At 34.4% G+C, this 24,130-nt stretch overlaps 1 protein-coding gene across 3 annotated transcripts in view; it reads left to right on the top strand.

Annotated features, from left to right (window-relative positions):
• Positions 1 to 24,130, top strand: part of Nlg-4 (neuroligin 4) — a 263,720-nt gene that overhangs the window by 188,640 nt on the left and 50,950 nt on the right. For all 3 annotated transcript variants that reach the window (XM_072907336.1, XM_072907338.1, XM_072907337.1), the window contains one exon: positions 6,324 to 6,478. In XM_072907336.1, the coding sequence (XP_072763437.1) occupies positions 6,324 to 6,478 (155 nt within the window). The remainder of the gene's footprint in view (positions 1 to 6,323; positions 6,479 to 24,130) is intronic.

Below are 24,130 nucleotides of genomic sequence, written 5' to 3'. Positions count from 1 at the left end.
CACACGTAACGCGAAGGAGCGGAAGGATGTTTCGCGCGAATGTTAAAAGCGATGATAAAAAGAAATCTCCACCTTTCTAGAAGTAATTCCCAGACACAGAGCACAAAATACGTATTTTTTTTCATTTGCCATATAAAATATTTTGCCATACAAAATATTTAATCTATATTTTGATAATATATCACAAGTACAATTTTTATACAATTTTTCTCTCAATAAATACAGCCATTGACAAATTCATTAGGCATCCTTAAATTTTCCGTATTTCTTAGTGTATAAATACTAAAAAGATTAAAAAATTTTTTTAAACCATATCGATAGCACTTTAAAGCTGAAATTTCAAGCTATAAAATGTTTTTTTTTTTTTTTTTTTAACTTTTCGCCTAGTATCGACATGTCTGAAAAATACAGATTTAGTTTCAAAATTATGTATCTCGAGCGAAAAAAATTATAGGAAAGTTTAAAAAAAAAATTTTTAATTATCGATAACAACTTTAATGCGTTCTCGGTACATTAATAAAATTTTTGTATTTTCCTTGTTCTGTGCTTTAAAAAAGAACGTTGTTGTGTTTCTTAAAATTTTATTGTATTTTTGACACTCTGCAACTCGGTAAAAAAATTTCTCTCGAAAAATTTAAGTCCAGTTGCATAAACCACAACATTTTACCTAAAAAATCCTTTTTTTTTTTTTTTAACTTTCCTATAATTTTTTTTTGATCGAAATACATAATTTTGAAACTAAATCTGTATTTTTCAGACATGTCGATAATAGGCGAAAAATTAAAAAAACATTTTATAGCTTGAACTTTCACCTTTAAAGTGCTATCGATAATTTTAAAAAATTTTTTAACCTTTTTAGTATTTATACACTAAGAAATACGAAGGAAAACTTAAAGATGCCTAATAAATTTGGTTGTATCTTGTATAAAATATTATAATAAAATTAAATATTTAATTATATGGTGTCTAGGTGTATTATCAATGAAACGGACGAAGGGAAAGAAGGTGAGGGGGAGGGATTTTTTGACAATAAAATAAAGAAAAAAACATAAATGTGTGAAGAAAAATATACATATTAAAAATCTGTCACACTTGCACGCATAAATTTAGTATCATGATGTGAAAATTTTAGATTCTGCTCGATTATTCGCAAGAACGGGAAGAGAAAAGTCACGCTTTCGAAAAGTCGTTAACTTTACATATACGAGCGGAAAAACGCGAAGTTTTAATAACAGAGAGCACAGAAAGAGAGAGAGAGAGAGAGAGAGAGAGAGAGAGAGAGAGAGAGAGACAGAGTGTGCCCTGGCATTTCCTCTCGTTCGACATTTAACCGATCTCACACGTCCCTGTCCCTTTGTCGGGTCGACCCCCGCTTCCCTCCCCCCCTTCCTTCCTTCCTGTCCCTTCTCGCGGAATTGTTTTTCCACGTTTCCCGGCTACATTTCTACTATCAAGTTCTAACAGTAACGGATCGGAACAGAACTCAAAGCTCACCCCTGCATCGACAATGCCTGCAGTTTCTCCTCTCTTCGTTGCCATGAAGGAATAATATCTTAAAAGTCAGGAGACGAGCATTGGGCTTGATGATGGTTTCTTGTATTCGTGTGGATGCTGTGTGTGTGTGTGTGTGTAACGTCGGAAAAAGATGCATGTTTGAAAAAACTTTCTGTGGCCTCTAATGTAACTGTAATAAGTATAGCTCTTCTTGGTAATATTATTTTTTATTTCGTGATTTAAGGTTGAAAAGAAATCGTTAAGTTTCATTGGGATTTCTTTATATTTTTCATATTATAAATAATAAGATTTTTATTTTCTTTTTATAGAAGGGATTATTTTAAAATTATCAGGAAAAATGCACAAAGAATATCTGCGTTTAAAAAGATAGTTTAATAAAAATGTATTTTAACATTTTAATTGTTTTTCTTTAAGATGAGTAGTATTATTTTAATTTAAGTCACTCATTATTTTATGCTATGCAATATTTAATAAGAGTTAAAATCCGTCAATGCAAAGTATCTTTTACGTAAAATAATATTACAAAGTAAGGCTTTATATGTACGCACAAATAATATGCTAATAAGAGCGGAATTATAGCGTAAAAAAGAAAAACCTTCATATAATATTTAAAACCATTTACATTTCGATCCGCTTTCGGATCATCCTAAGCCCAACTTTTACACAAGAATACAAAATAAAATTTATATGTAATACAGAAGGAGCCCTAAAAATTAATTAAAAAATATGAATACAAAGGTATATTATAACTATGCGTTATCTCCGCCGCTATATTTTTCAAAAATATATGTAACATAACGAGATATGACGAGTCCTCTAATGGTTACAGCCATTAGAGAAAAAAAAAACAACAGGGCAAAAGTTCCAATGTGCTTTTAAGCACAATCTCATGGTACAAAATGCCAATATTAAACATAGATAAAATAGATTAAATGGTTTTAAGCATTATGTGAAGATTTTTTTTTTCTATAATTCCTGGCTTTTATTTTCCAGTCTGATTAACGTATTATTTCTGCCTTTTATATTTTACATTCAATATTTATTTAAATACTATTTTTTCCGTCGATCAACAAGTCTGAAAAAATTCGGGAATTTAATTTCGGAGATTAAATTCTTTCGATTCGTATTCTTTTGCGAGAGATAAAACAATTTCGGCCGTATTCTCTCATTCATTCAATCGGTCCTTTTTAAATCCTTTTACATGCGTTTTTTCGATGCTCGCAGATTATTCAGGAAGGTCGATGAACATTTTTCCGCGGAAAACAATAATCCTGTCAAAAGTGATCCAGCGCAGATAAACTCGCTATTTCTCGCGAGCAAAAGTGTTTCGAAGATGAGGATTGCGCGCGACAAGTAAAGAACAATAACTACGTCTGAGAATATTGAGCGAAACTGTAAAAAAAGGTAATATCGTTGATGCTTGAGCTAAATTCACAGCGATATTATTTTTTATAATAACATTTAAAGTCACATGAAAAGATGTTTAACGCTTCGAATTTTTTTATTATATTTTTTTATTTTTTTGAAACTTTATATTTTATGGGTCGCTGATGACGAATCTAAAGATTCTTAAAATAAAAAAAAAATTTTTTCAAGTTTTGATCCGCCATTTTGAATTAAAAAATTTGAAAATTCTCATCTCACAATCAGATTTAAATTTAATGATCCAAATAATCCTTAAGTCATTATTATAAGAGATATTCAAACTATTTATTTAAATTTACAATAGAAAATTGATTTTTTTCATATTTTCCAATGATTATAAAAAACAATGTAACGAAAAAATCTGAAGAAATTCTAAAAAATACTTCAAGTGTTTTGAATAAGTGTCTAAATTACTGTTTCGGTATTGATAATAGTTTAGTAGAAAATTAATTTTTTTATAAAAAGCATAAATTTTGATTAATTATTTGTAATAATTATGCAAATAAAAATGTACGGTTGTCTACTTTCTTTATCCTGGTTTATGTACCAAGGACTGCGAGAACAAAAAAAGAACGATACCTTGCCATCCACAGAAATTTGTTAAAATAATTAAAAACTGAGCGGAAGAAGGTGAGTGGTTAAACATAAAGGCGTAAAGTAATATACTTAAATTTTAGATATTAATATAATTTAAAGAGATCATCTCGATAACAAAAAATTTTAGGAATAAATTTGATTTTCATCGAGTTTGATCCAGTTAATAGCGATTCTTCGATCTTTGTGATGTCAAAAGGGCGTATAGACAAATCCGATTGGATTTTCAACGGAATAATCAAGACAAAAAGACGGTCAGAGCGAATTTTCTCGTCGACGACATCATTTTCCGAGGACTCGCGCATAGAACGACTTGTCTTCCATTTGTGGCGTTAAACCGTGAAATTGCTCGGCCGTTGCACTCGCGACTGCGATTGTCGATGCCAGACACGCCGGAAGTCGACTTTATGGCAGCCGAGAGCGAAGGCGCGCGCATACGGAGAGAGAGGGCCGTGGAAAAGGGGAAAAAGAGAGAGAGAGAGAGAGAGAGAGTGAAATTGGAACGAAAAAAGAGCTGGAGAATAAAAACTAAAAGTTACGGGGCGGCCGCGAGACCCGGTGCCAAAAAGGGTTGAAAGCGCGAGCCATTCTCTCTATCTCTTTTCTTTCGTCGCCCTCTCTTTTCCTTCCTTTTTTCCGTTTTAATTTCACGCCCGCGCCAATTTTCGGGCTTTTCGCAAACGCGGGCGAGAGGAGGAAAAGAGAGAGAGAGAGAGAGAGAGAGGGGAGCCATCGGCGTCGATTTATTACGCCAGGAGAGAAAGGCACAAGGCCGGGCACAAATCGCTGAAAATCTATTCTCAAAGAGAGGAGATCGGCCCGTTTATTTCCCCTTCGAGCCCAACAAATGACGTCGGATATAATCAAAGGCCTTGATCGTCATCCGATAGTCGAATATTTCCCATAATCGGATCTCAGATGCTCTCTCGTCATGCGATCGACCTTTGTATTCTCATAATCAAAAGGCAGAGTTGCGAGACTTATATAGAGGAGAAAATCAAATTGATCACGATGTAAAGACGATCGAATTCCGGTTGTCGGATCGCGGCGCATCAATCAACCCCTCCGGCGCGAAGGAGGTTCGCCCTCAGGACTTTCCGGCAACCGGGATGCACCTTAATGAAATTAATGGTATCGGTAGCAGTCGTATATTGCCGGTTAGCCGACGCTCTCGACAATGACGGAATCTAGTTGGCGAAACAACTTCGATAAAGCTCCGGATTCGTTCCGACAGTGATGTATACGCGACACGGACATTTTGGATTTCGGCTTCTGTGTTTCATATTTCATCCCTTCCCTCTCCCCCCCCTGTCTCTCTCTCTCTCTCTCTCTCTCTCTCTCTCTTTTCTTTGTTTATTTTATTTTTTAATATTACATATATTTCTCTTGTTATTTTCGTTATTTTACAATACATCGCTTTCCATTTTCGTTCCTTACATTAATGAATTTTTTAAATTATTCTATTATATTAATTCAAATACGATTTATCATGCAGAATGTCATAGGAAGAATACAAACCGTGTTTATCCTGTATAATAATTTATATACAATATTTGTATAATAATAAATGTATATAAAATACATAATATTATGGTATATAAAAATGAGATATATATATATATATATATATAAACCTAATTAAAAAATAAAAAAAATAATATAAAATAATATTAAAAAATAAATTCCATCTATAACATCCTGGTAAAGAATACATTTTGTTTAAAAAACAGACATTGCCTCTGTCTTTTGCTCTATCTGACGGTTCCGCTCTCACTCTCACACGCTATATTGCTAGAGCAGACAACATCTTAACCAGTACCGATCTTGGGAACTAAGCTCGTCTACTTGGCAAATGCCCTTTCGTGCGCCATTCGGCACGGACGTGTACGTACGTAATCGCCTTAGAATCACCGATTCCATTTCAGTGCTTGCTGGAACAGATAGCTTCCTCTACGTAAGGCGCACTTGTGTGCCTCGGATCGATTCCCGAGTCTGGTATATCTCCAAATTCGTAGCAACCCAAAATCCACGAGTCTATAATAACTGAATGGAGGATATCCCGTAATCTGAGATTTCGAGAATGGTCGATTTGTATCGCCGTGATGTTTGGATCCATCTGGGATATTATGATAGAATCTCTACGGGGATACGGAAATTTATCTTAATAACCGAGACTATAGATTACGTGTTCATTTCTCCGCAAAATACTTTATCCGTCTTTTGAACCGACGGGGGTCAACGTCAGCTGAACGTTTCAGTTAGAACGTAATTCGCCGGAGAAATTGAATCGCATCTGACGTGTCCGCGATGATCGAGCTTGCGGATAAGCTCGCGACGACGACGATCGTCTCTAAATCCCGGCTGATATTAAGCGGTATTTCTGATTTATAGCCGGCGCCCCGCGCAATTAAACCGGGGACCAGGTGAAAAACGCCATCCATTTTTATCTATCGGCTGCGTAATCTATCGCGATTAATTTTAACATACGGTTTTTGCGCGCTTTTCCCTTAATTAACATTAAGTTTCTCCATCCATCTTTATTTCAGTCATCGTTTCGGCTAAATTTTTGTGTACATTAAAACTGATGGTTTTCATCATTTTTGTAATTTTTTTTTTTTTTAAATATAGTGATAATTAATAAAATTAACTTTGATAAATATATATAATAAAAATATTTTATTTTACCAATAATAATTTTAAAAGTTAAATTATTCTTTTTAATTATTATACAATGAATAAAATATATGCAAAAGTAAACTTAACTCCCTGCTCTTTTGCTTTGTTTACAGAAGATGGGCTCCGTGCACGGCGAAGAACTTCCATTCGTCTTCGGGGCGCCGTTGTGGGTGGAGGGATTTGGCCATTTTCCGAAAAACTACACGAGACTGGAAATGGCACTTTCGGAAAGTATCATGCAGTATTTCGCCAACTTTGTGAAAACCGGGTAAGTGGGTTATACGATGTTCAATTCTCAATATTGATGGAACTTGGATTAAAGTTTAGAAACAAAGACACGGTAAATTTGAAGATTTTTAATAATGCAAAGGACATTCGTGAATAGCAACTTTGACGCAAAACGTTTTTTTTTTCTCTCTCTCTCTCTCTCTCTCTCTCCCGTAACTTATATTCTCTCCATAAAAGCGAATTTTAATTTCCACTTGGGCGAATTGCATTTTTTGAAATTCACCCTTCGGTTTGACAGTCGCACTCTGCACGCACCACTTGCGGAATCAATTTGCGGTCGAAAAAAAAGCGTCTAATTTTCCATATTCATGAGCCGCACGAAAAGCCCGGAAAGGGAGGAGACGGGGGACGCGTAAGGGGCGATCGTAGGGATGAGAGGAAAAGCGACATTATAGAGTTAAAATATTTTCGAGCACGCTAATCGGAATTTTTCAATCATTTTTCGAATCTTATCCCTAGTATTATGACAAGGAGAGCAGAAATTGAAGATATTATTTTACGTGAAACGTGCGACTAATATCTTCGAAATTTGACTATAATAGCAAAATGTGTAATATAAAGAAGGGAGAGAGAAAATTTATTATGTATAGGTATGTACATTTATAATAGACTACCCTGTACATGTTAAGCTTTTTATGTACTCATCTTGTTTAATAAGCTCTTGTACGTAGCTAAGCATCATAAATGTCTTGACGATCTCTCGCTAAATGTTGGTACATTTAATACTTTAAAGAGAGAGAAAGTTAATGGAATATTATTATATAATTAAACGATACATTATATACATATATGTATATAATAAATTTATTTTAATTAAAAATGAAGGAAAAGCTGAATAGAGGGTTAAAAAATTAAAACTGAAAAGAAATGCTATCGCGCGTTCAAAATATTTTGTTTATGACGATTTCAGTATTATATTTTTGCGCAATATCAGAACCCACAAATATTTCACTCTGACAAACACGCGTGTACGCACACGCGTATGGCGTATGGTGCCTATTAGTAATAACGTGAAAAAGCCACGCCAGTAAATATTTAAAAAATACACATGAAATATTCATAAGTACAAACATAAATTCCCTCGAGTTCGCGATCAATAGCGCGTTTGTTTGCCGAAATTCCATTTTTATTGACCATTTGTTACTGCAAAATAAACGTGTTTCGCATTTCTGAGCTGTTTATTGCAACAAGGGATCGATAAATAAATTAGAGAAAACCGAAACAAATGCTTTACAAACTTATGCTCCATGAAAATTAGTGTTTGTTGAGTTTTGAATTAAAGTTTTAATGTGCTTGTGAACTTTGAAGTCTTTGTGCTTTGAAATTGTCGACGATATCCTGTAAAACTTTTTTTATGTGTGCCTTAGAAGTTTGAAAATTTTTACAATATAAAGATGTAAGTAATTTTTAATAAACGATAATCCAAAGTTTTTGTTATATTTTTTTAAAGTTTTAGAAATTACACTTTAACAAAGTAAATTTTCTAGTAAATTTCCATCATCTCTAGATTCAAAATTTAAGATGCAGCATTTTTCTAAATTTCAATATTATACATTTCAAGTTTCAGAAACACACTAAAGATTTTTCAGGATATAATTTGCATAAATTTTCTACGTCAATTATTAAATTATCCAAAATGTAAAATTTATAAAATTTATAAATCTTTTAATGTTACAAGAGTATTGGATAAACATAAAATATTAAAGATTTAAAGAGCTCTGTAAAATTGCAAGAATAAAAATCTCGAAATACACTATGCAAAAAAATTAAAGAGCCACTTTCTTCCATATGAAGAAAGGTCAATTTTCAAGTAGTTGCAACTTTCTTAAAAATAATTGGAATAAAATCAATAGAAAAGCGTTTCAAAGCTTAAAGTTTCTAGTTTTAGAATCTTTAAATAAATTTCAATTCTTTCTATTCGTTACAAAATTGCATTGTAAGAAAGCGACGTCCGTCGATTGAACACATTTTTCAAAAGTTTGTCCAAGAATACCGAATTAGAAAAACATCCTAGCACAATTTCAGTAATTGGATGTTAAAAAGTAGAGTTTTAGCTTTAATTTCTTTTTTTAACGAATGTCCTATGATTTTTTTTCGCCGATAAATTCAGTATTAAAGCAAAATCGAGCAATTGACTTTAAACGCTTATAACTAGGGAAAAAATGGTCGTACAATAATCATTAAAAAAGCAATTTAAAGAGAAAAGTTAGTACTATAAAATGCTTCTATCGTTCTTTATATCATTATTCATTTTTAAGACGTAATTGTTATTTAAAAATCAAGTGAAAATTGCTCTTTTTTCATTTAAATCAATGAAAGTTAAAAAAGGCTAAAATTTTCATGAACTCTACAACATTTACAAGTAAAAAGCATTCCTACTCTCTCGTACAAAAGGCCAAAGTGTTAAGTTTTTTTTCTGTATAGTTCAAAAACTTAAATTAATTGTACGGTCATTTTTTTACAAGTTATAAGCGTTCAAAGTCAATAGCTCGATTTTGCTTTAATAATATCTCAGCGAAAAAAAATCATAAAACATTCGTTAAAAGAAATTAAAGCTAAAACTCTGCTCTTTAACACCCAGTTAATAAAATCGTGCTGGGATTTTATTTTAATTCGGTATTCTCTCTTGGACAAACTTTTGAAAAATGTGTTCAATCGACGGACGTTGCTTTCTTACAATGTAATTTTGTAACGAATAGAAAGAATAGAAATTTATTTAAAGCTTCTAAAACTAGAAACTTTAAGCTTTGAGAAACGCTTTTCTATCGATCTTATTCCGATTATTTTTAAGGAAGTTGCAACTACTTGAAAATTGGCCTTTCTTTGTATGGAAGAAAGTGGCCTTTTAACTTTTTTGCGTAGTGTATATATTATATTTTTCGGGCTTCTAGCGGGATAAATCTTTCAAGAATTTGGAGGAGAATCGGAGCAGGTTATTTCCGGAAAAAGGGGCTTGTTTAGGATTATTCAGGAAAACTCGCGGCATTATACTGGGGACAAGTTGTCCTGCGCACAGGGGAACGCCTCAAAATATAGTTATTATACAGCGACGCCATCGTATCGAGCCAGCTCTCGTGTATTTACCCGCGTATGGCGTGCGTGTACGTGACCCTCGAGGCCGCGAATGGAATATCGATGAAGGTGTGAGAAATATTTTGCACAGTAAAAATTCTCGAAAAGGCCTCGCATCCTTATTTGAGAGAGTCGTTGCGTCTATTTGGAGACCAAAGGAAATGGTACGTGTCTCTGGCGCGAACATTCTTTCCCGAGGAAACAGGATTACGCTCTTTCCCTGGAATAAAAATAATACTTAGAGATTGTACATAATATCGTTGATCTTTTCTCTCTCTTTCTCTCTCTTCCAACTGACTTTCAGGCTAAACAGTTTTTCTTGTTATTTTTCTTTTTAATAAAATCGCAGACCATCAAAGCAGCTAAAATTATATTTTCTAAAATTTTTATTCCAATTTTAATATGTTTCAGAAAAGGTTTTTTTATACTGTGGTAAGAGTTTAAGAAATTTATTACAAGGGGTCTACTTAAATCTTGTAAAAAAATTTGCTGAAAATTCTCTAATCTTCCAGGAATTTTTATTCAAAATTCCAGAGGAAAAGAATATTTTAATGATTTTTTTAGCACAATTTTCTAGAATAAATTTTTTTTACCGTACATGTTTTTTAATACTTATATAAAGGAAAAACACAAAGCCTTAATTTAAGTTTCAATACTAGATTTATAAATTATTGGTAAAAACTGAATCTTTCGTTTTAAGATAAACATTTTTAACTTTTATAATTTTTTTATCGCTGAAGATTAAAATAAAGAGTATATTTATAATAATTGAATAATAATGAGTAATAATTTTTTTTTAATTCCGTGAGTAACAATAAAATTATTTGATTTCTCCAAGTATAAAAAATTTCCTGAGAGTTTCAAGTTTACTTTTACAGAAAATGAAACTTGAATGGCTTTATTTTACCCTCGTATGAGTGAAAGGTATTAGAAAACGCATACAATAAGAAATATATTTTAGAAAATTGCAGCTAAAAAATCTTGAAAATGTTTTCTTTATCCGGAATTTTCAACAAAATTATCTAAGAGATCAGGGAAATTTCAAGGAATTTTTTCACAAGATTTGAACAAACATTACTATACAGGATGCTTATTCAAATTTTGTCGATCAATTCAAATAATTATACAATACACTTTAACATCTAAAAAAAATAAGAGCCAATTTATTAAATCAATTTACGCAATGTAAATAATTAATTACACAAGCTAGGGGGATTACCATTACCGAGAAAATCAAATAATGACATATATATTTGTTGCGGAGCGTTTCTTGCATCGAGTAAACACTGACCAACGCCAATAAAGTAGGATCGTTTCGCAGTAACGTGTACTCGGCGTATATCACATCCCGAACTAGACCCGATTCGCACGCAAAAGACCCGGAATATCGATTCCCCCTTTTCGCCCGAATGCATCGGCGAAGCGTATTTCACGTCCGGTTGGAGCAACGACGACAGCATCGGGAACATCGTCGGCTCGTTTCGGCGCCCCCTCTTGCATATTCATCGGAAGGGACGAAGGGGTTAAACGAACTTTCGCATATGTCGCCAATAACTTTGTAGTTTCGCGGTAGACCTCCCCCGCACCTCACACACACGTGGTTTAACCCTGGCGGACGGGAGGGCGGATCCCGGGACAATGTGTATCGACACGCACGTGGCGAGTGTTCGGAAACAGGCAGACGCCGTTCTATATATATATATATGTGTGTGTGTGTGTGTGTGTACAGGGAACATTCTACCGCTATAGAGCACGCGGTGAAGATTTTTATCGGAAATTTGCTCGCGCGCTTTTATACCAGGCACGACTAACAAGTGTCATGCGAGGCGTATTTTCTTTGAGTTTTTTGTACGATTATTTAAAATGGTTTTTAATATTAATCCGAGGCAAAAGAAAATATGCAGATTATATTTACCTCGAATTAAAAATACAAAAAGATATTATATTAAGTATAATGAAATAGTAAATAATAATAAATATATTATAAGAGAAATAATATTAACCCTTAAAATTTGGTTTCTGTGGAAGAGCGGGCAGAATTTTTCCTTGCGTAATACTATTTTTCTTTAAAGAAATCTACATCTTTTTTCAAAAGAGAAAGATAAATATTTCCGTGTTATTTTTGATACCTTCTAATTATACAGGTGGATCAGCGGATTTTCGATAAGTTTAGTAATATGTAAAAAGTGTTTTAAAAAGTCTGAAAAAAATGTATTATATATACCTTCCTTGAACATTCTAAATAAAGACTATAAGATAATAAATTTGAAAAATAATTTACTTAAATATATTATTTTATGATTATTTGTTTTCGAGAAATTGACGTTGTTAGAAAAAATGATCCATCAGTATAAATAATAATATTAAATATGTCATAAGAAATCTTATATTGAATATAATTGAATAGTAACTAATATTGTGTGAATATATTATAAAAAAAATATAATCTGGTAAATAAAAAAAAAAGTTTTCGGCAGCATCGCACATATCATGATGACAGTTTTACTAACGAGACAATGTTTAGTGAAACGTTTTCTCTGTACTACTAAATAGAGTTACCATAAGGGTGTTCCGTGAAAGTTGGAGGACGCTAATCGTATAATCCTTTGAAGGTAACGTGAGGGAGGGAGAGCCCTTCCTCGAGTCTCGTTACGTTAACGCCCGGCCTGACATTGATTGTCGGAATTCCAACGTATTGATTCGGAATTCTCGGTTATGCCAGTGGCATAACACCTTGCCGGGACATTCCCGTTATAGACGTCAACATGCGCGGGTACATCCTGTGCGCGATCACGCACAGAGCAACGTAGTTTGTCTCACGTAATTCCTGTGTGTGTACGTGACCGTGTGTCTCGGCTCGTACCTCAAAATTACTCGCATTGTATTATACATGTGCCGGTGGTGGAGACGCGTTGACACCGTCGACCGATCCGATTGGTTGATACGTGACGTCTCAGAGTTTGCAGTTTAGTTGGTAGTTAGTCGGGGGAGGATACGTATAAGTCGTCGGGGAAGACGGATGTCGCGGAATCCGTGGAAACGCTCTTGACGTATAACGACAACAATTTGTGTGAGAAACGATATCGTGCGTTATTTAAATTATTTTCTACTTTTCCATTTTTACTTGAATTTATATTAATTAATCTGTTTGATTAAATAGAAAAAGTGAAAATGTCACGTTTGAAGATCGGTAAAACACAATTTGCTTTCCCATTTCATATATTTCACTGATTTTATAGCAGTAAAATTTTACTAAAAAATCAGCCACTAACTGGTTCTTCTGCAAGAGAGCTTTTTACTGTTTGCAGTGCGATATTTATAATTGAAACCGCTGTTGTCAATGATAATACACCGATTTCATTTAATCCAGACACGGCGCACGATATTTTATGATAAATATTCAGAAATATTTTTGCTGATTATTTTTTTTTAAATATAATTTTATAAATATTTTATATTTATTTTATATATATTGACATATATTGACAGAAAAAAAATCATAAAAATTGTATTTGACATATTAAAATATAAATAGAACATTTTTAATAATATTTTATAAATATTTCACAAATATTTGCTGAGATATTTATGATAGATCTTCATAATCTTTAATCTAAGATTACAAAAAAGTTTATGAAATATTTTTATAAATATTATAAAATATTCAAATAATTATTATAACATTTCATATATATGTTTTACAAATATTACGTATTTTCTGTGAAAGAAATAATACTTAATAATTCTAATGTAATTTTTTTCTCGATTATCTGCCTTTTTTCAGGCACAGAAAGCAATTGTTCTATTGTTCATATTTTAATTGAACAAAAAGGAATGCAATTGTATTTTTGTAACAAGACCCGCGGCGATTAAGCGCACATAAGTGAACCACGAAACAGCCAAACGTCCCGCCTGTCACCCCCTCCCGCTCGCGCTACTAAAAACGTTGAATAACGACGGGGTTGGTCCTCCGCGGGTTGAAAAAAAAATGTGCGAAAGCAATGAAAACAAGCCGGTGATTTCGCCCGCGCGTCGACCCGGATTATAAATCATCGCTCAAATGCTCATTTCGGCCGATGAGCCGCGCGCGGACACAAATGTGATCCAGAATAAACGTTAAAAGCCCGTTTCCGCTCCGTCCCATCGCGCGTTTTATCGGTCGGTGGGACGATGGCGCCGGATGTACGTGCATGTATACAAAAAAAGCGAATCCGCGTCGGGCGTCGGCGGGAAATGTGTTGACGAAATGATTCGCACTATCCGCTCCAATGTCACGTGATCAAAAAGAATCCTCAAGATATAATGCAAGTGATTACTTATATTGCTTGATATTTTTGCAATTGAACATTTCTTTATTTTATCTACAAAAATTTCTAAACGTTATCTGTGTTTATTATTAAAATTATTTTAATTATTTACAAATTCTTTTAGAAACACACATCCATTTCTTTTTTATTTTTCAATATTTAATGTTGTTGTTAGCTTGAGAATTAATATTTATCTTAAAACTTGTTTGAAAAAAAACTGCATGTCTGAAAAAAGTAAAAAAAAAAAAAGTTGTTTTATTTTTTCAATCACCACGTGACTTAACTACGAAAGACTCTAGACTGTCGAACTTTTGTTATATCGATAATCCCTGAACGGGTTCCTTGACGAGAAGAAGGGGCTTTCAGATTTCGTATAAAGTTTGACATTTTCGTCGTCGGGCACCTTGCGTTTCGAGACACGAGGAACAAAATGTCTCCCCGGTGGGTTTCTGAAAGGAAAACACTTTCAAACAAACTGATAGAGAAACGTCTTGTCCAACAAGAAAGAACTGATTGCAAACGTTGTTAGTTTACCGAACGTCACCGCGATATATTATATTTTCGCGAAATCGCATTTTCCGAAACGATAAAGTTATTTATTATTACGTGTGGATCGAGGAAAAACTGACTTTATACTCTCGAGAGATTAAAATATCAAACGCAATAAATGATCCATTTATCTGGCTACTCAAAGTTCGAAAAATCTGAGAAAGACTTGAATTAGTCTCACGAAAAATTATATGTCTGATGATTTTTAGAACCTAATGATTCTCGAAAAGTCTATATTTTACATGCGACTTTTGATTTCCGCAGAATTTTCTCTTTCCTAATTCATCAAAAGCTCTAGAACTTTCAAGATCCAGAACTTTGAACAATTTGTGAGTTTCCACGAGACTTTTTGCCACAGACTCGAGTCAGTCAAGGACAGAGCATCCTTCTTCGCGAGATCAAGACGTCGCGCTTTGAAAAGACGTCGGATCTCGGGTCTCAGAGAGAAAGAGAAAGAGAGAGAGAGAGAGAGAGAGAGAGAGAGAGAGAGGCAAAAAAAGCGGGATAGCAATCTGTATAGAGGTCCCGCGTTGTCTCTTTACAGAGCTTTGTACGATGTCAGACCAATCTACCCACCGAGCGCAATCTCTACTCGAATGCCCTCTCCATTTCCATTATTGGTGAGGAGTTGCCTGACACACACAATAGCAAAACGATTGCTCTATCCGCCATGTCGTCAGATTCTACAGGGAGCCCTGTGATAATGTGTGCGTACGTATATGTGTGTGTGTCGTAAATATATCGAGTCCCTCTCTCTCTCTCTCTCTCTCTTAGGAATTTAACCACATACACACGTAACCCGGCAAAATTGCAAAACGAACGTACGCTTTTACTTAGTTTACATATTACATTCTCGCAACTTTCCGCGATAATAATTATCACGGCAAAAACGCATCGTTAATTATAAATTGAGCGAAATTGAGTTATCTATTAATCAACGCGCGAGTCGTCGCGATTGGGAAAAGTTGGACTAATAACGATATGAAATAAGGATTGATTGTGCATTTTATTAGCCCAGCCAACATTTCGGTGATTAAAACGGCGGCTGCAAACAAACTCTCGCGACAGATGATTTTTATAATCCAACAGCGCAATATAAAATGTCAAAATTGCACTCCACGTGACTGACAAATTTTTCTGTCGGACTCGTGGGAAAAAAAAAAAAAAGAAAAAAAAACATAATTCAAATTAGCTCAATCCCCTGCCCCTTTCTTGCCCGTTACACGCCGCTGTGTTTGCTTTAACGCCAGTCAAACGCCACGTTGAACTGACACTAAAAAAAGAACACTCACGACACATCCGTATAATTCGATGCGTAATCCTATGTGACGTAATCCTGTGCGGTAATCGCGATTAAACTCGAGTGATTAAATGCCGTAAATCTACTCCGACGGATGATCCGATAGATTTCGATGCCAGTACTACCTGTCCATAACAGCTGCGTAAACTGCAATCGATATTTCGCACTTCGCAATTAGTGTCGGACGTATAATGTCTGAAGCCATTAGATGGCCGAGTCAATTGCGTTGATTATCCGCGCGATTATTTTTTTTTTAAACAAGAAATTACGTTTGCGTGCGATATACGATCTAAAAAAAGAAAAAAAGAAAAAAAAGACCGATAAAGATTCTCAAATCGTTGAATTTTTATCAAACTTTCAGGCTTGAATCTATTTCTTTTTAAACTAATATCTTACATTCTACAGTTGTCTTCCTAAATTATAAACCTTTTACAATTTTTTATTATTACTCTTGATACTTTTAATTAAACCTTGTAATTTTTAACTTTATTATTCTTACATTGCTTAAGAAAATTATATTTATATTAATAGGTGCGAGAAAACTTGAAAATATTTGATCTGATTGCACGCGAGCTAGTTACAACAATTGGTACGCATGTTTATTGGTTTAATATTTTCGGATAATATCCTGTCATGTAATAATAGCGCGGTTCGGAAATAACGGCTGCCATCGATCACGTATTTATTATTATCGGGCAGCGAAGCGCAGTTTATCATAATTTTACAACAAATAGAGCCGTCCGTACCATCACACATCGTAATTCAGGCTTGACTGACACTAACTCCGCAGGATTATCCCTTCTGTTCACCTGAACTCGCGCATCCTGCGAACCGATATCTATCTTTCGCAATGACTTTGAGGTTTAATCGCCGCTGCCGAAAGCCAATAATTAACGCATCGATACAGTCAGTCTCGCGATATACAAAAATTAAAAAACATTTACATATTTTGCTCAGCTGATTTTATTTAATTTTTTGTTTTTTTTTTTTTTTTTTTATCATCATCAATAATATGTTTTCCTTTCTCCAGCTGACGTCATACCTAGAGTCGTGGAAAGAAACCCAGATGCATAGGAGACGCGAAAGTGCAAGGGATTAATTAATGAAGCAATAGAGTACGGCGTGTGCAAATTAATTACAATACATATATCCCGGGATATACTTCTTCTGGGTTACAACTAAAACACATAGTGTAACACATTCGCGACTATCGGCCTGCATAGCCCATAGCAAATAGATGAGTACGATGCGGGAATGTGTAAACAATAATTTAGCATAATCGTCGAGGACTAAACAGTACGACTGTCCAATAACCGCGAATGCGGCGATCGCAAACATTGGCTCGCCACTCCCCCCCCTCCCCCTCCGTAACCCACTCGCCTTTAGCCACCCTCGTTTACCCCTAAACTACGGCGCCACCGACGTACTTTACTGTCGTAATCCGCGGGTAAACTCCACATAATGCAGACATACGCGGTAACGCGCCGTCGAAGCTGCCCTTAATGCCCTCTGGTCTATGGCTAAAGCCGCCGTAGCGGAACATTCATGCATTCTAATCCCCCTGAGCACCCAAGAAAGAGAGAACTCAAGATTCATAAATGCAAAACTAACCAACTCGCTCACTGCCATGTACGATCTAATCGAGACAGAGGGAAAGTGGATGACGCGTGTATGAGCTACACTCATCCCTATATGATACGTAATACGTGAAAAAGCCTCCCCTCCTTTTTTTATTCAGGTCAGGCAATAATAAATTTGGGAAAAGAGTTGAGGATTATTCTTGTGTAATTTGTGTACTTGCACTTTATGGAAGAAAATTATAAAAAAAATTTATTTACAATTAGTTTTCAAAAGATTGACGATTCTTTTATTAGCTTTATATAAAAATTCGAAATGAAAGATATCAAAAATTCAATATCACAATTAGTTTGATTTTTATAAATTTGATTTGATTTATTTATTTATTTATTAAATTTTCAGGTAACGAGATTTTTCTCAAGAAGAAGGTATAAAATCTCCAAATAATAAATATCTATAAAAATAGATTTTATCGATTGTGTATTATATTATTTTTAACATTGTAAAAATGTCAAAAACACTGCGGCGTCTCTAACATTTCAAATCTTACACATCTTTCATGTGCGCACTAAAACATGTCTACGGCACTTTCCAGACAGCATACAATATTTATAAAATTTATACGAAATATTTATAATAATTATTTCGATATTTCATATATTTATCAAAATATTTCATAAATAATTTTATAATAAATCGAACAGATTACAAAAGATTTATATTTGTATACTAGCAAAATTTAAAAATCTAGATAATGTCATTTTAAGTCTTTGTAGAAGAAAATTATCAAGAAATTTATAAAGTTTTCAAAAAAATTAATTTAATTATTTTTTATTAGCTTTAAACACCTCAAAAATTCAATAACACAATTAGTTTTATTTTTATAAATTCGATTTGTTCAATTTTCAAGTAACAAAATTTTTTCCACGTAAAATCTAAAATCTACAAATAAATTATCTACATCTTTACATATTATTATTATTATTTTTTTTTTTTTTTATTAACTCTGAACACTCGAGATAAAAGACTTCAAAAATTCAATATCACAATTAGTTCCTCTAAAGTCGATATTTTATTTATTTATTAAATTTCAGGAGAGGAAATTTTCCTCAGATAAAATATAAAAATTTTTTAGAAGAAGCTAATATGTTTAATCTATTAGGATAAACTAATATGCTTTATTGTATTTCTTTTTTGTGGTTGAGCGTAGATCGAAGTTCCTTGTCGCCATCTCTTTGAGAATTGAAAGCTTGCGTTGTAACAGGTAAGCTCGGTGGTTAGGCAGTCTTTCCTCTCTTCTTCTCTATCTCTTCCTCAGTATGCATAATGGATAGACGGTAAAAAAAAAAAAAGAAAAAAAGAAGAAATAATGGAATAACGAACGCGGGGAACACAGAGTGGCAAGAGACGAGAAAGTCGAATCGATAAACGGCGAAAGATTGACTGGCGCCAGAGTCAGAATATAACGCGAGACGAAAGAAACTACAAAATCTCGCACACAATTCCAATTTAAAACGATTTAAAAGCGTTGTCCATTATTTGCAATATATATGCTAATCTGTATTTCGTGCGAGGCGCGGTCAATTTTTCTGAGCATTTTATCGTTTATATATTCTATTTAGATTTTTAATTAATCAATCAGTAAGGAAATCAGGATATTTGAGTGCATATTAAGAGACCTCGTGGTTGCTAAAGTCAAATAAAATAAAAGATAAAGAAATAAAATAAATCTATAAAGTAGACTTTATCGATTCTGATCACTCTACTCTTAAAATTGCAGAAAATGTCAAAAACACTGTGACATTTCTAACATTTTAAATCTCAGACATCTTTCGTGCACGTGAGCACTTAAATGTTTTTATGGCACTTTCCAGACAGCACACAATATTTATATAAAATGTATCCAAAATATTGATAATAATTATTTGAACATTTTATAAATATTTTTTTAATCTTAGATTGAACGGATCATAAAAATTTATATCTAAACATTCCACCAAAAATTTGAGAAATATTTATAAAATATTACTGCAAATATCTATTTTTTACCTTAAAATATTATATAAAATATTCTATCTATATTTAAATAATATATCAAATACAGTTTTTATAATTGTTTTCTCTTAACGTGTATAAAATATATATGTAAAATATTTATACAATATTTCAAAAAAATAAATAGTAAAAATATTTACGTATATTTATTATAAATATCGTGCGTTATCTGAGTCAGTATTGATGCAGGAATTGAAATTGAAGATTTCGCAGTTGCTGATGCACGCGAAACCAAGAACAATAACGTTGCACAACTTATGATGCGCTCTGCGAGCATGTTATTTAGATTGCAAATAATTGATCGGGACAAACTTTGGGCTCTACTATTAACGAGAATCCCGGGATCTCTAAACGTTGTTATTTACAACGTTTGCACGCCAGGTTCGCCGGAAACTTTTAACCTTGATTCAACGCTCGCTTCATCGGATTGGTGGTTCCTTAAAAGTTGCTGTTATTTCGCGGCACGTTTCTCGTTTTCCGACTCACAGTTTAAACGAATGAACAAAGTGCTAATTACACCGAATACTCGTTAACAAGGCTTACCAAAACAAGAATGGTAACAATCACTTTTGTGCGAGAAGCTTGCGATGGGGAAACAATGGTACGTGGATGTTGAAAATAACATGTAGGTAAAAATTATTGCTGGAAACTTGATCAAACTTTTAAGTAGACGTATTTTTTGTCGAGTAAAAAGCAGCAAGAAAAATATATCCATTCCTTCAGTTTTAATATTAAATGAAACGGGATGTTTAATATTCCTAGTTACTTAGATTGTCTGGATCTCATAAAATATAAAATTCTTGGATACTCGACAGTTGTTAAATTTTGTAACTTTTACATTGGCTCTGTTTAAATGAACGCATGACCAATCATAACGAACAAAATCAAACATATTTTTATTAAAAAAAAGAGAGAGAGAGCATTACATGTTTTACATGTGATTTCCGGATGATATAACATTTTTCGAGAGAAAAGAGAGAAAGCAGGGAATCTCGATTATTATATAGGGTGAGTCCAAGGAACCTGACGATTTTCAAAATAAAATTAAAAAAAAAAAAAATGAAACAACTTAAACATTCAAAATTTTTCTTTTAATTTTTAAAAATAATTAGGATCAAGCAATATACTCAAATGGCATTCTATATCCTATTGTTATCTGACGAGAAATAAATATATTAAAGTTACATTTCATTTTTCAATTTTAATTTGAAAAGCGTCAGATTTCTTTGACTCATCCTATACAAAGAGAATAGTCGAACAATCTCCTTCGCGACAATTCGAATATAATCAGATCCCCTTTGTCAGATGAATATAATTGAGTTATAGTGCCTCCCGTATACGTTTGCAAAATACCTCTTATTTCCTTTATATCTATCACATCCCCGACGCCTCCCTTTTGTCGATGAGCCTGCTCTGACTCATGAATTCCGCCATGAAGCGTCGCTCGAGGCTGTAATCCAGATGGATTTGGAAATTCGCAGGAAGCATTGTGGTTCCTCCGAGGAAGGAAGAGTGTTATAACGACACGGTACGGCATTCCGGGGAGAGAGCATGGTCCATGATGCCGCTAATGCTCTCTCGTCTCCTCTCCTCTCCTCCCTTGCGCGCGCGCGCGAGCGTTTCGCAACCGCAAAACCAGCTCGTGTCTCGCTCGCGTAAGGGATGAGGGAGGGAGGGGGGATGGCTCCAAGGGGCGTGGGAAGAGATAGAGCTTAATTACGCACTACGTGGATATGCACGTTGGGTAAATTGCTATTAGTGGTTTCGGAGACACGTTAAAATGGTTACCACAGCAACGGCTTTCATTTCTGTCTCTCGATGACAAAGGGAACGATGAAGAGTGATGAGCGTCGGCTCTTTGAGCCACGGTACACCGTCCTGCCGCAGAATTCATTGAATGCTCGTTTTAAGTATCGCAGAGCAAAGAAAGATACGAATTGAAAATGTATTTTAATTAATTTTAATAATTAAACCATTCGATCGAAAGCGAAGATGAAAGATGCAATTTCACACACGAAATGGCAAGAGAATTCTAATGTTGAAAAATTGATCTGATTCAATTATTTCGATTTCTTTAATAACTGCGCGTGTATGAAAACCATGGAAAATCTGTCAGCAAGTTTTTTTGCACCTGAAAAAATCACAGGGAATTCTCATGGAATTTTATTGGAACTCGGGGAATTTGAAAAAAAAAAAAATTTTCTCTTCCATAATTTTGCTTTTATTGTAAATTATATATATATATATATATATATATATATATATATATATATATATATATATATATACCTCAATATCTTAACAAAATATTAAATATGCATATACTTTATTTTAATTTTTAGCGAAAATGAAAATGTTATAAAAGTGAAAAATTTTTATCCGAATGGAAACTTTTCGGAAAACTGCGTTAAAAAAAATCTTTAAAGTATTCCTTTTGCCTGGAATTTTCAACAGAAATACCTGCGCGGGATCAGGGGATTTTTTTTACAAACCTAGATTAGACACTCTGATGCGTGTTTTAAAAATTAAATTTCATTGTTCGATCGCGCGTAATAATTGGAAGGAAAAGTAACATCGTGCGTGCAACTCTGTACCCGCCTCTCCGCTCGCAATAAATCTCCCTTACTCAAGATCACGATCTCCCACTCTGTATCCATGTTCGCGCACGGGGCACGTCTCGAAGCCGAGATGATGATTAATAATGGGCAAAGGCAGGGTGGCAGGGAGGGAGGGGGCAGGATGGCTGTACCGAACGGTACATTTTTTATCCGCGTTAATACGAGACTACTTTCGTATCGTCGTAACGAGAACGCGAGAAGAAGACAGGAACGACGGTCGGGAAGAAGGGTGCCGGGGAAGGGGAGGACGGAGGGTTAGGAGAGGGAGGAAAGGACGAGGGGAATGGAAAGGGTGAGCCGACAGGGCAATGCATCAGCGGTTAATGAGCAAACTTTAATATTCTCCCGGACTAAAACCCACCACCCTCTTACCACCACCTATCTTCCGCCGACCACGAGCCAGCCCCTATGTTCCGGAACTCGAGGCAAGAGAGAAGAGCGGAGAGGGGTAAAAGAGGGTGGTGCGGAGAAGGATGAGGTGACACGGCGAGCGCGATGCACACGACTGCCATAATTATTGTGCGCTGGCGGAAGAAGGGCGAAACAACGGGGGTGTGTAAGCGGAGGTCGGGCTGTTTGGGCGGCGGGAAGAGAGGGTGAAGGGGACGCTCGACGGCACGCAACGTTCTTTTGGGAACGAGATTCGGCTTCAAAGTCGCGTCGACATTCATTAATTTCACGTGGGAGATCCAATTAAAGGCAGAAAGAACGAGAGAAAGAGAGAGAGAGGGAGAAAGAAAGAGTGCAATCGTGTCAAACTTGAACTTTCTATGAAAAAGGACAGCTCGATCGCGATGATGACGATGGTTAATTTGCCCTTTTTTTTTTCTTTTCTTTTTTTTCTTTTTTTTTCTTCAACAACTCGACTCGAAATCACGACGAATAAAGTTTCATTCTCGTTCCATCTCAATTTGTCTCCTGTCACTGCTGCAAATTTATATTTGCTTTCTCAAAAGGGGAAATTCTCGAAAGAATATATTTATAACCTGCTTCGTTAATTCTCAATATTATTTATTTCTTTAAGTAATTATTATATAAAAAGCCTTATAATATTATAATAATACCTATGTATTAATATTCTATTATATTAAAATAATATTTAAAGTGAGTATTAAAGCATAATTAGAAAAAAGAAGAAAGTTTTAACAATAATTTAAACACAGACGTTACTTATCAGAAAATTTCAGATACATTTTAATTAAGTCTAATTGTAAGTTGGCGGAGAAAAAGGGAAAAAAATTAAAATTAACTTCGAAGAAAAATACACCTCTCTCTTTCTCTATCTCTCTCTCTCTCTCTCTCTCTCTCTCTCTTTCTCTCTATTCTATATGAAGATGTACGGAATGGAGGCTACTTCACTTTCCGCCTTTTTCCGTATCGTCACGTCGTACATTCTAAAAGGGGTATTAAGCTCGAATATGAAGCTTTTTCGCAGGTATCAGCAGGAAATTCTGCAGCTCCGCGACCAAGAATGTGTTAACGACTTATGGAAGGAGGGAACGAGAAAGAGAGAGAGAGAGAGAGGGCATTTGCGCGCGCGCGCGCGATACAATAGTGACGTACCGCCTTTTGCAATTATGCGGATGTCGCATGTGCGTTCTCTCTACGATGGCGTGTACCAGGTAGTTTGAATTCGTTTCAGAGAAAAGTCTGCGGGTATAATATCAGAGAAATGATTTCGCAGTGAAATTTCATTATGCCGAATACGGACCGAAACGAAATTTTCATTATTTGATTATAAATCCCCGGCGAGCATCCGCATTAACTCGGGAACGTTAACAGGAAGTAATCGCTAAATAACATTAATATAGCTTTATGTGTAATATCAGGAGATATTATATTGGTAGTATAACACGCATTCGCTGATATAACTACAAGGGGTAATGCAAAAATAATAATTACTGATCAAATTTCTAATAACAGGTCAATTACGGATAGAGAGCTTTATTATCGTATAACGTGTGATTTTTTAAAAAGTATAAAGTTTGAAAAATCGAATACGCGCTAAAATTACACACTTAATGCAGCTTTATAACGGGAGGTATTACATTAATAACGCTGATGTAACTACAAAACGCAAAATGATACAAAATAACGCAAAAGTAATAATCACTAATAAAATTACTTGTAGAAACTTTTCATCACCACGTAAC

The sequence above is a fragment of the Anoplolepis gracilipes genome, chromosome 15 (genome assembly GCF_047496725.1).
Source record: "Anoplolepis gracilipes chromosome 15, ASM4749672v1, whole genome shotgun sequence".
In the NCBI taxonomy this organism is placed as follows: Eukaryota; Metazoa; Arthropoda; class Insecta; order Hymenoptera; family Formicidae; genus Anoplolepis; species Anoplolepis gracilipes.
This window is presented reverse-complemented; position numbering and strand designations above follow the sequence as displayed.